Source organism: Lytechinus pictus, chromosome 12 (genome assembly GCF_037042905.1).
Source record: "Lytechinus pictus isolate F3 Inbred chromosome 12, Lp3.0, whole genome shotgun sequence".
Taxonomy (NCBI): domain Eukaryota; kingdom Metazoa; phylum Echinodermata; class Echinoidea; order Temnopleuroida; family Toxopneustidae; genus Lytechinus; species Lytechinus pictus.
Window position 1 is genome coordinate 20,606,332 of NC_087256.1, and position 13,513 is coordinate 20,619,844.

A 13,513-nucleotide genomic window follows, 5' to 3' on the forward strand; every position below is an offset into this window, starting at 1 on the left:
AAGTCGAAAAACAAAGAAATACATAAGAAATTTAGAAAACAATAGAATACATAAGAAAATAAATGTGATGTTGAAATTTTTTTAAAATAAATTTGATCAGATGCCTATCTAGAGTATGTGAAACAAAAATTAGCATTTCAGGGGCATTATTTTATTAATTAGAGCAAACTTATGATTTTACGCATAAATTAGCATAATTAATGAGACATGAGATTTTTTGCAGAATTTGATGGTATAGTTTTGTAGATAATGCCATGGGTAACACGTGTGCCAATTTTCGTCGCGATCGCGCGATCGACGGCCGAGATCATAGGGGGGGGGGCTGAATCAGCCCCCCCCCAGTCTTCTTAGGCATCGAAATAGCCCAGTCTATTTAGGGTTAAAGGGGAATCCACCCTTGGTCATAAAATGTTGTGTTGAAAAGGAGAAAAATGAATAAAACAGAATGGTGAAAGTTTGAAAGAAATCTTACAAGCAATAAGAAAGTTATGGTTGCTTTAAAATTGAGATCCCTAATACCCCTTTCATAAACCCAATAAAACCAAATTATGCGGCTAATAGCAGCATAATTTGGTCGTAAAATCAGAGGAAGACAAGAGTTATCCGCATTATTCTGATGCTGCTATTATCCGCATAATAGCGGCATCGGGACAAGAGTTTGAGTTTATGAACGTATTTCCAAATAATGCGGATAATTGCCATGGTGCGGTCACAAGGTCACCCTTTTCCAACACAACCGCATCGGAGGGGGCGTGTCCAGTTGTCATGACGATTATCCGCCTTTTTCAGGACGGGTGCTCGTAAAAATAATGCGGATAATTTTCGGAGTTTGTGAACGCAATTTTTATTGAATTATCCGCATTACTCTTAGGTGGCTAATTGGAGGATAGGTTTAATTGGGTTTATGAAAGGGGTATTAGACTGTAGATATCAAATCGGCAACAGGGTAAGTAAATTATGACAAGGGGCAAGGACAACTTTTATGTAGCCCATGTACTTAAAGGTCAAGTCCACCTCAGAAAAATGTTGATTTGAATCAATAGAGAAAAATCAGATAAGCACAATGCTAAAAATTTCATCAAAATCGGATGTAAAATAAGAAAGTTATGACATTTCAAAGTTTCGCTTATTTTTAACAAAATAGTTATATGAACGAGCCAGTTACATCCAAATTAGAGAGTCGATGATGTCACTCACTCACTATTTCTTTTGTTTTTTATTGTTTGAATAATACAATATTTCAATTTTTACGAATATGACGATTAGGACCTCATTGCCTGAACCACAAAATGTTAAAATAATGGAATTCTACGTGTTCAGGGAGGAATGAAACTTCATTTCACATGACAATGACGAGAAAATCAAAATATATCATATTTTATATAATAAAATACAAAAGAAATAGTGAGTGAGTGATGTCATCGGTTCCCTCATTTGCATACCGACCGGGATGCGCATATAACTGTTTTGTGAAATGAAGCGAAACTTTAAAATGTCATAACTTTCTTATTTTACATCCGATTTTGATGAAATTTTCAGTGTTATGCTCGTTGAATTTTTCTCTTTTTATTCAAATCAAGTTTTTGTTGGGGTGGACTTGTCCTTTAATTATTAGGGATTTGTGGTTTTCTCCAAAGTACCCATTCCCTTGGGATAGTTACCTGAATATAACCCAGATAGTATATTGTTTTATATCCTCATGAAAGAATAATATGATTTTGAAGTAAAACTTGCGGCCTATATGAAGTCTCCATGGCTATAGTGATTACAAATATTTACAACTTTTAAAAATTCTTAACTTTCTTATTGTTTGTCTGATATTGTTCAAATTTTCACCTATCAACTTTTCCTTTTCCTCTAAAAACAAGTTTTTATTTGGGTTGGATTCCCCTTTAAAGTTTGTCAAATTTTGCAGTTGCAGGTATGTAAGTTGTGAAAAGTAGCCCCCGAAAATTAAAACTTATTTTTTTCCCTGGGTAGAAGACATTTTTGTATTGTATTAATGGAAGAATCATGACTTTCACTTACTTTGACATACTCTGAAACTTGAAGAAAAAAATGAAATGTATTTGTATTTAGAATTACAGAGAGAATAAAAAAAAAAACTCAGAGAATGTTTTCTGTTATGCATATACATGTATGATCAACCATTATCAATTTTCCAAGTTAACATTGATTTGGAGCTGCTCAGTGGCTGCCAAGCCCATGATCAATTGGGTAAAATGATTTTTTGGAGGATTTCTATCTCTGATTTGCTGTTTTGAACAATAAAATATGGATTAATTAAAAAAATTAAAATGAACCACAGCTTCATGCATGTGAATTAATGGAATTTCTTATCACACAATTTTTACTATAATGGTCCTAAGCATCAGTATGAATATCATCATCGTTATTATTTACTGGCTCCATCATCCAAATATGCCCATTTCTACATTTAGCTATACATTTATTTTATACCTGTATGTCTGATTATATATGTATCGTGGGTTCTTGTTTGTTTGTCTTTTTTTGTACATATGCCCTGTTTTCATTACTAGTATACTTGTTTGTTAAGCATGTTTTTTGTATGTAAAAAGCTTCATATTGTATCTACATGTTTAATGTTAATTTTGGATTTGCCATAAACTTATCATGTTATTTTAGACATTTTAGACATTAGAATCATTCATATTTTCCTTTTTTTTTAGGTAAGCCGCGATTTGTATATTTCAGATTTAGATTGTTAAAGACTATTCGCTGTGAATCAACTTCAAAATGCAAAAAAAATATATAATTGCAATTTCAAGATTGGCATTTCCTGAGATCAAAATGTCATTTACAGATGAAGCCACCCTTCCAATTTAAATTTCATGAAAACAACAAGGGCATGTTTCAAAGTTTTTGCTTTAAAAAAGTAATGATATATGAATAATTTGAAAGTTTATTTACCATCCATTAATCTTGCCCCAGGTGTGAAACCAAATGTTTTTTAGGTTGGTGGAATGTATATATAAAATAGAAATAGTCTGCTATTAAAATCTACGATTTTATTTCCACGGCATTTACTAAACCTTTTGTGATTATTACATATATATATATATAACGATATTACATTCCGCGTGTTGGACATAGATGAGATAAAAGAGGCAAAGTGGTAATGCATTGTACTTAGTTCCAACAGTTTATTTTGAAGTCCAAATTTTCGACGTAAAACACACGTCTTCTTCAGGGATACAACAAAGCTCACAGTCAGCTTTATTGTGATGGGGTAAGATTAAAGGATTGTGGGCTTTCCCTGAAGAAGACGTGTGTTTTACGTCGAAAATTTGGACTTCAAAATAAACTCTGTTGGAACTAAGTACAATGCATTACCACTTTGCCTCTTTTATATATATATATATTTTTTTTTATTATTTCCCAATCCTCAATCAGTTTCTGTTACCTTCTGACATGTTAAGATTCTAATGATGTGGGAGTTTTGAAATTGTTTGAATTTCTCTTCTCTGTGTCAGGAGCATCGTTGTGTGGAGGCATTAGATATGTATGATCCGAGATTTCCTCTGGAGATTTGCATTTGAGCGTTGCAGATTTTAGAGATATGCAGTGATCTTTCTGAAAAAAACGAAGAATGTATAATGATTTGTGTCAATTATTTTCCTTCAACTGAATCTGCATTTAGCCTTGCCGATCGTCAACTGTGTGATTTTGCAAAGAAAAGCAACAAATGCAGTAGCAGACTATCAATTTCAATAGAAGGGAAAAGCTGCTTTTCAAGAGGGCACATTCTTATCATAGCACAAATGTGATTTTTTTTTATTTAAAAAGGCACAAAGATATCCAAGGACAGTAAAAGAGGCATTGTGATGAATTAATTTGTAATCAGACCTTATATAATTTTTGATGAATTTATGATCTATAATAGAAATATTCGACTACTGTAGATATCTATCTGAGAAGTTTATTTAAAAGGGCCAAAAATGATTGAGAATCTTACCAAAATGCTCATCGGACATACAAAAAAATCATCGTGTTTTTCTTGATATACTCAAAGTTAACTATCATGGGCTTGCACCATTCTTATATTCACATGTCCTCCTGCATTTATATCAGAAGTATTTTCTTTTCATTTCTTTCGGGGGGGGGAGGAGATGCACCTATTTAAACTCTTTATCACCCGCATGTCCGTCAAGATATTTAATTGATTCTACAAAATTTATAAGATTTCATCTTTAATTCCCGTTCCATGTAGGTCAAATATTCAATTCAATACATGTGTATGATTACACTGTCAGTTAATTTATTTTGAGGAAATTTCCTTTCCATTTAAAAGGACATGTATAATATATCCCATGTATTTTGAATGAACTTTTTATTGATAGTTATAATTAAGAGTAATTGATTTTCTCTTAAGGGCAATTATTTTCCAATGTATTTCCAGATAAAACTATCAGAATACAGCCTAGAGATGCCAATGGTTTTTTGCATACAATTACAAACAAGTTATTTGTGCAAATGTGATATACAGTGAAGGCTGATATTTGACCTTATTTATAAACATGGTTGTTCCACTTTATATGTTTGTCATTTTGCCTCCGACGAAGATTCTGCTAGGATCGAAAGCTTAGGCCCCTTTTGATTTTCTATAAATTAATAATTGATGAAAGTGTCAGTGACAATAACTTAAAGCAATGACAGTGAGGTATTATTTTTTCATCTTTTATATGGGGAAAACTTCAAAACAAGACAGCCAATTCAATACTGCAAATACACCGTAGTTAATTGAAAATTGATGACAGTGTCATAAGTTAATTTTATGGGTTTCAAAATGGAAGCAAGACTTAAGGAAATGGGTTGTTACTTAGATCACCCACTCAAAATTTGTGAAAGGTGATTTTTTTCATTTCAGTCAAAATAAAGAAAGATATGAAAGCTTTTAGCTTGCCAGTGAAGTGGTTTAATCCCAACCAGGGCCAAACCAAGCATAGATTTGAAAGAAACGGTATGAAGCATTTTACTGGCCCAAATTTAAAGGTCACTCATACATGTCTGCATATGCGGATGCAACAGATGTTTTAAGTGACCCCAAATTGTTATGATTTTTTAAAAATACAATTATGAGAAGATTTTGGCCTGCCCTATTAAACTTGTAAATGTGAACTCCTCATCCCAGGTACATTTTCAGGGACAGTGGAATGGTGGAGAGGGGGGGGGGGGGGGGGGGGTATCCAATGCAAATAAAAATCATAAGATGGTATTTCTACATTTTTCTATAAACTTATTAAAAACAGTGGGGGGGGGGGGGTTCTGTAGTCCCTGCATTGTTGCAGGCCAAAATGGTCTTTTGCCTGAAAAAAAAATTTTGTTAAGTAGGAAAAGGGTAATACAATGTATGTTGCAGTGTTAGTTGGCCTAGTTGTAGAATCAATATTTGTCAGTGGTGGTTCTTTTACCTGACCTCTAAGAAAGGATGGACGCTTCTTAGTCAAGAGCCAGAGGACCTACAGCTTAACATCCTCTCCAAGGTACCTGGTAATGAACATAGATGCCTTACTTCCTTGTGAAAGTAATGTATTTGCAACTGTTGTAGTCATTATTGTGATATTCAAAAAAATTTCCAATAAGTACTTCTTGAAAATAGTTTTCGTGAAAAACAAATTTTTTCCCTTCAGGATACTGATAGCGATGATGAAGCTTCAATCAGGTCTGTTTTAAGGAGACTAAGAAGAACAAAGAGCTGTGGTTGTGAGGTGGATAGGAATGTTTTTTTTTTTAATAGTATGCTCTCTATTATTTGTCTGCATGCCTGTTTTTTTTTTTTTTTTTCCAGGAGAGTGTTTCATGAAGCAAATATTTATATGCTTTTCACACTGCATTTTCTTAAACCCATACTATCCTTAACCCCGGACTATCCATTAACCCCATACTTATATCTTTTTCGGTTTCACACGGTCTTCCTTAACCCCATACTATTTGCTTATTCGGGGTTAACGCCTTAACAAAGCTAAGACCCCCCCTTAGCCCCACCAATTTCCCGGGGTTAAGGAAAATATTTGCAGTGTGAAAAGCATATTAGTGACTTTCATTAACTGATGCGTTGTGAGCCAATCGGATGCAAGGATTCGAGTAGCTCATAACAGTTATGACAAAAATCACAATTTGATTCATGAAATGTTCCTCTGTTGTTGCCTGGATTGTTTTACTTGTATTGCTTGAATTGTTTGTCTGTTGCCTGGATTGTTTTCATGTTCCTGGTTCGTCTGTTGGTTGGCTTGATTGTTTTTTTTATTCCCTCTAGTTTCTCTGATGATGTTGATCATTTAGTTCTGTGTTGCACGGGGGTCACTTCCCTCCAGTGCATTGCCTGTTCAATCTTGTGTGATCATCTCAAAGTTGTATATATTTTTGTATAGCCCAAGATGGACCTCCTCATTTCTTCAAAGTGAATCCACATTTTAGATATATATATGTGGGTTTTCTTTTATTTTTCATGCAAGCGTCGTGAACCGTCCTTTCAGCCCATTTTGAAACAAAGTTGTTTTTTTAAGACATGTTTAAAGAAATTGTTTCTTTTTTAAATGATGGGAATTTTTACACCTTGAAATAGGCCATTTTTCTCATGAATGGAACAAATTGATAGCTTAGGTTTTGAATATTTAAAATTTTGAATATACATAATTTTATATATTTACAATAAAATTGGATAAGAATTGATATATTGTTCATTATTTTGAAAATATTTAATCGCATTAAATGAAACTTATATGGGATATCAAAAATGATATGAAGTAAAGTACAAGTTTCTAAATCAAGGTCAACGAACTGACAATTTTATTATCAAGTGACTGGTTTTTTTCTTCTCTTTTTTTAATGAATTATCCATCTTATGTATTAGATGTCAAAGTCAGCACTGCTACTCGAAATGCATGATACAGGCGAAACTGCCTGAAGCGTTCCACTTGTGAAGAATATAAAGGAAATTATGGGTGTTGTGTAAGAAACGGATAACATGCAATTATGGGAATTGGAAGGAGGGTATAAAAGGATTTATTGGAAATTGACGTGGCCCCCACAAGGCACCCTGTAAATAAAACATGCAATTTTCAAGAGAGGTACAGGTATTGTTTGTTTGGGGGAATTGGGCGAATTGCTTGTTTATGACATCAATATTGTAAAGAAAATACTTGGTATTCAGTATGAAAGAATTCTTTGACCACTGAGGTCTTCCTGTTTGCAATAAAACTTAGGCATAGTAGATTGGACATTCGGTTGGTTAAAAGCATTAAGCATACATGAAAGTTTAGTGTGACTACCGGTATTTAGTTTTATTGGCCCAATTGATCCAAAATTTCTCTAGTGTACATTTGAAGATAATTTTGCAAAATGTAGGAGAAAGATTACAATTTTGCCCTGAGATATACTGTTTCAGATTATGGCATCGGGGGGGGGGGGGGGGGATGCACATCTGGCCCTTGCAAAATTTGTAATGTGAATTAGCCGTTCTTGTCAAATTTTCCGTGGACGAAATGACCTTAAATTTTTGGTGAAGACCTTTTTTTTTCTCTTTTCTTTTTTTTGTTTAGCTTGTCACCTTTTCCAACCCTGGATTATGGGATTTGTAAATGATAAACAAAATCTAAAAGATTACAAGTATTCGTGTTCAAAATGAAAACAAGTGTTAGTGATTTTTCATGTAAAATTTATATGATTATGAAAAACTTTTGACAAAGAATTTATCCAACAGTGAACTTCAATGCATTTTTTTTGTGGAAGAAATGTCCAAAGTGCCTTCAAAAACCAAACCAGGCCTTGCCCTTAAAAATGAATATTAAATGCCTGGCGTGACATCATCAGTTCCGTCATTTCCATACTGTCATGTAGTACAATATGCTAACAAATGGTATTATTTTACACACAAATGGAATTATTTTACACACAATTAGTATTATTTTACACCCAAGTTTGCTGGGTTTTTTTCAGTTATTTTATTCTCTATTCATTGGAATCAGCTCCAATATTTGGTGGACTTGCCTTCAAAAGGGATGTTAACCCTGAAAAAAGGTTTGATGTAAAAATATTGTACATGTACCCCCCAAAAAAATTATGAAAAATATTGGTGAAGGTTGGAGGAAAATCCATCAAAATATTTAAAAAATCTTTAGATTTTTTATTTGTAACATCATATGCCAGCAGCTGCCCCATCTAGAAAATGCACTTATTTTAATATTTTAATGGTTCATTTTTTTTTCATTCAGGAGCAGATGTAAAATGATATGTCTGTTGATATACTGAAGGTTAAAAAATTACCCCTTTCAATTTTTTGAGAAAATGACATTTCAATGATTTTCATGACACTAATTTGGGAAGCCGCTCGCATATGACGTCACAAACCCGAAAAATTGATATTCTAATAAAAAAAAATTTATTCTTTGATGGATTTTCCTCAAACCTTCACCAATGTTTTCCACAATTTTTTATGATGATGACATTTTTATGATAAACTTTTTGTCAGGGTGAACTTCTCCTTCAACAGCTGTAAATCTGCCTTGCAAAGTGAACTTGTTTCCCTTGCCTTTATATTAGAGTAATTATGGAAAAAGTAATTGCCTAAGGTTCAGTACATTACTATCCCATCAGATCTCTGTAAGAAGGTCATAAGGGCTGTATATCATCAGTAGCACTAAAGACCTTCCAGTACAATGAGTGATGCATACACAGTACTGTGCACAGGTCCACTTTAATAAAAGGATTAGAATTAGGCCTATTGTTTGAAGCTGCACTTTGCATTTTTATATACAGTACATGTATATACTGTATATATACATTTATTAAGTTCAAAATGCTCTGTTCAGTTATTAATTTGAAAAGCTGAACTCATCTGTTTATCTAAATTTCATTGATAAGCCATTCCATCTGTTCCCTAAGATTTTATTAAACTAAATTTTCAAAAGATTCTCTGTATCATGGTATTGTATATTTTTGCATTAAAGCTAGTAGTAATTGTGGTAATTTCATATAATTTATGTTCTTGATCAATCTATTTATTCACATGTTCATGTAGAGGTGTTTTTGCTCAATGGATAAGTCTCTGGTCTTTGAAACACAAGGTCTGGGGGTTTGAGCCACCACAGCACTTGCGTCCTTTGGCAAGGCGTTTATCTACATTTGCCACTCACCACCCAGGTGTAGTAAATGGGTACCCACTACCCAGTAGAAAGGAATTCCTTGTATGCTCCGATCAGGGTGACCGTGCTAATAGATGTACATGTTGTATGCAGCCTTTAGAAAGCATTGTATTTAACGTGCTGTTTATTATTATTATTATTTATTTTTGTTGTGCATGAGTTTACGTCTATGAATGTTTTGTTGCATCTGTCCTGAATGATCACTCGTGAGATTGCATACAGTTTCTACACGTATGTTTGTTGGTTAAGCGTCGTTCATAAACATTTCATACATGAATACAAGCTCAAAACAGGTGTTTTAACCATTGCCCGTACAAGCCCAGGCATGAAATCATGCAACATGAAAGTCTGACATTGTAATGAAATCATTGCGATGCCATATACGCTTGTCCACATAGATCTTTTTTGAGAGAGAGATTCTGAGTGTATGATGCATGTTTTTAATTTAAAGCGATTTGTCTCACTAAGAAGACATATTGTTGAGCTTTGTGCTCTTAATCTGTGGATCCGATCTATTCTGAACTTAGACACCCCTTTCAATATTTTGTCCAACTGCCCTGAAGCATTTCCACGGCTAGGAAGAACAGTGACATCCATGGGTGTAGCTGGACTGGATGGATGGGTGCTGTTCCAATTTTACAATCTTTGTTCCTCTTTGCTCTGACATTTTGTTATGCATTTTTGTTTGTATTGTTCTATAAACATTCCTAGGCGCATTTATTGTTTTTATTTTGTATTTGAAAAATAAATGAATACAAATACAACCACAGATTTTGCGGGTCTTGTTTTCCGCCATTGTAGCTAGTTTTTCTAATGTATTTACGTGTGTCTCTCTCAGAAATCTGTTCGGAGGGGTGGAGTACGACAGACAAAACCTAGACTCAAGAAAGTTGTGGAACACTACACTACGGCAAGCTTCCACGGTGCTGCAGGCGAAGGAAGCTTATCATTCGATGCAGACCAGAAGCTAGAGGTGATTATTGAAGAGATTTTTTATTAAAAAAAATATCTATATGTAAATAGATCAGTAAAAGCTTTCTAATCGCCTCAAGCCTTGTACTTGCTGCAGGGAAGGAAATTTCTTTTTTTGAAGCAAACCACACACGGAAGCGGCAATTCTTTCAACTCTCCTCTTCTCGTTATTTTATTATAAAGTTGTAGGTTAATATTTTCACTGGATTAGATATCCATCTATATATTCTTAACAGAAAACAGATCTTTCCTGCCTAAAATTGTATGAATAGATATCCTTGAGGTTTTATTATCCTAAAGATTTCTGCTAATCTACAATTATTACATGTGTCCCACTTATATGAATTCTGGACATGTTTTTGTTATGTGGTAGTGATAAGATAATCTATTTTCAATTTCTATTCATGGTGTATTTACTTGATTATCAGACTTTAGTTTGTAAATGTTTTCATCAATAATCTAGTCTTTATCCTTTTGCTTGCTAAATTATTTACTTCTTCCTCCAATAAAGCATTTCGTAATTAGCTCTATTTTTCGCAAACAGCCTTTCTATTTTTTTGCAATAAGGGTAAATTTTCCGATCAGAAAATACCTTGAACTGATAAACTTTGAGGCGTCTTAATACACCTATTGGATGTGGAAATTTCCTATGTTTTCCCCCATTGTTTTGAATATAAAACTGTGCCAGATAGAAATGTGGCCTTGCCCTAAAAAAATATCAAAATTTAAGGGCCTGCCCTTTGAAAACACATTTGTAATATATTTCTGACATATTGGTCACATTTTTCATAAATCATTCTTTGCACTTTGGCATGCAGCAATTACAATACACAGATTGGAATCCTTTCTATGGTGTTCTTGCGGAATTTATAAAAAAAAATCATTGGGCAAATGCACAGGGAAAAAAAAGAGAGAAAGTCTCTGCTCATACAGAAATTCTCAGACAAAAGTTACTCCTGAGCACAATTTCTTTTTCAATGGTGAGTCAATGCTTCAATCTTATTTGGCTATTCTTATTTTGCTCTTGTTTCTTCCTCATTTTTCCAGGTTTTGGAAGAGAATGATGGTGGTTGGTGGTACGCAAAAATCAATGGAGAAGAAGGGTGGGTACCGTCCAACTACATTGAAAAGCGTGAAGTGACTACCAGTGGCAGATTTAATGGAAAGTCTTCTTTAAGTAATCTTGACGAAGAGACGGGAGAGGATAGAAATGCCCCTCCAGCGCTTCCAGCTAGACCAACCTTCGGAAGCGGGGGTACCGGAGCTTTCAAGCCGGTGACTAAGAAATCCATCCCGCCTCCCGTTGACCGGTCCAACAGCCCGTTGTTCAATCGAAATCCAAACACAAACAGTGGCAGGTTGGACGAGGTTCGAAGAGGAAGCGGGGGCTCTGGTGGCGATATGATGGCCGCCCTCAAGAAACAGTTTGAAAGGTCTTCCGTTGGGGAATCGTCGTCGTCTCCGCCTGTTCCCACGAGGCCGGGCCTTGCTCCCAAGCTCCCCAAACCAACGCCCCAAGCATTCTGCAACAGAGATGCGGCTTACATCACCACGAGTAGCTATGTGAATGATGAGAATGATGGACTTAGCTTTGAGGAAGGGCAGAAGGTGGAGGTGATCAAGAAGGATGATAGTGGTTGGTGGTTGGTCAGGATAGGAGCAACCGAAGGATGGGCACCAAATACTTTCTTAGAAAAACTTTAAGACCAACAACTACTAAAAACTCTTATACATTTGCACTTATTAAACATTCTTCTGTGGTATGAGCGCTGAAACATCTCCCATTGCAAATTAAAGTTTAAAATCACTGCGACTAACTGTCAACCAATGAAATGCGCACATTAGGAACTTGCGCTTTCTGCAATGGGTTGAACACTATTAATATATTTTTCCACATCGTAGTTTTAGATCAGATCTTGAAACTATTTTCTTCTCTATCATGTTTCTATTTTTACACTCAAATAGATTTATAAAAAATAAAAGAAGTATAGAATTTATGCATCATCATTAACAGTACTTATTTGCAATTTTATATTGTACATTCTTTATCAAAGGGTGCTTTCACATATATATTTTTTGTTATAAGAGGTCTAAAGGTGTGTGTGTATAGTCCGTTGCAAACATTTGGTTGGAAAACATGTATGGAATTTTTGTGATGGAAAGCGGTAGCACAGAATGTTAATATATACATCACGATAATTTGATAACATGGAGTTAGAATTATACATGTATATTTTACTAGAACATATATGTTGAATATAGAAAACACCCAAAATATATTAACAAATCGAACAGATTGTAATGACTCTTAAATAAATAAAAGTAATGTAGGATTTGTATCACACATATCCACGTTGTTAGGTGCTCAAGGCACCGCTATATTATCCCGGCTAAGCTAGTCTACCTATTCCGCACTCACAGCTTTTTGAGGAATTACTTCCTGCTGCTACATAATTACCTCCCCTGGGTTGAGTGCAGCACAATGTTGGTAAATTTCTTGCTGAAGGAAAGCATGCCATTGCTGGGAATCAAACCCATCTCCCTCAGATTGAAAGATGAGAGTCTCAACCACTAGACCACGACGTACCCACATACCAAATAAAGCTAACATTAGAACCTTTTTTCTCTTTGATTCCAGAGCTGCTTTTGACAGAATAGTTTCTACTTCTGGGCCTTCAGAGTATCCCTCTTTCCCTGAAATTGACTACGAAATCAGACAAAATAAATTTAACTACAAAATTAATTTATTAAAGAGATAGTAATATCAGTAATAGCTTGATTAATATAGCACTTTTTTAGAGGATACACAAACACAACTATAACCACAGCTTCAGCTCAAACTGTCGCTTCATCAGCAACACTCAATGCAATCAAGGAATTATTCCTGCTACGTTCCCATTCACCTCACCTGGGTCGAGTGTAGCACTATATGTACATGTGTATGAATAGATTTCTTGCTGAAGGAAAAAAAAAAGCCATGGATTGGATATCCCTGCAGTCTATTGAAAAATTTAAAAGATTTGTCCCAAATCCGACTATGAACATAAGAAATTCAATATTCATAAGCAAGGCGAGACATATTTTTTCCATGTGTTGGAAACTGTTGCCATGGTAATGGTGTACGGTGTTGGTATGAATCACCTTCAGTGATAGTTCTAGTTTTATCTGGTGATAGGTTATTGAAAATAATTCAAATAGATTTTATGCTTTGAAGGCATTTAAACACCAGTTTAAATTAGACTATGGACCAACTCTGCTTATGGGAAGCTGAAAGTGTGAGAAAAAAAATTGCATTGTATATTTCTTAATTTTTAGTTTTTTTCTTTCCTCTTGGTTTTAATGGTGAAGAATTTTGTTCTCGATATATTCCATAGTTG

The 13,513-nt window shown here is 34.5% G+C and overlaps 1 protein-coding gene across 1 annotated transcript; it reads left to right on the plus strand.

The window, feature by feature from the left end:
* Positions 1-4,905: 4,905 nt before the first annotated feature.
* Positions 4,906-12,718, plus strand: LOC135156208 (SH3 and PX domain-containing protein 2A-like). The gene is made up of 4 exons (XM_064107898.1): positions 4,906-4,981; positions 5,605-5,729; positions 10,003-10,137; positions 11,184-12,718. Exons 1-4 carry the CDS (start codon positions 4,906-4,908, stop codon positions 11,838-11,840), a joined length of 993 nt encoding a protein of 330 aa, XP_063963968.1. The 3' UTR covers positions 11,841-12,718.
* Positions 12,719-13,513: the final 795 nt, after the last annotated feature.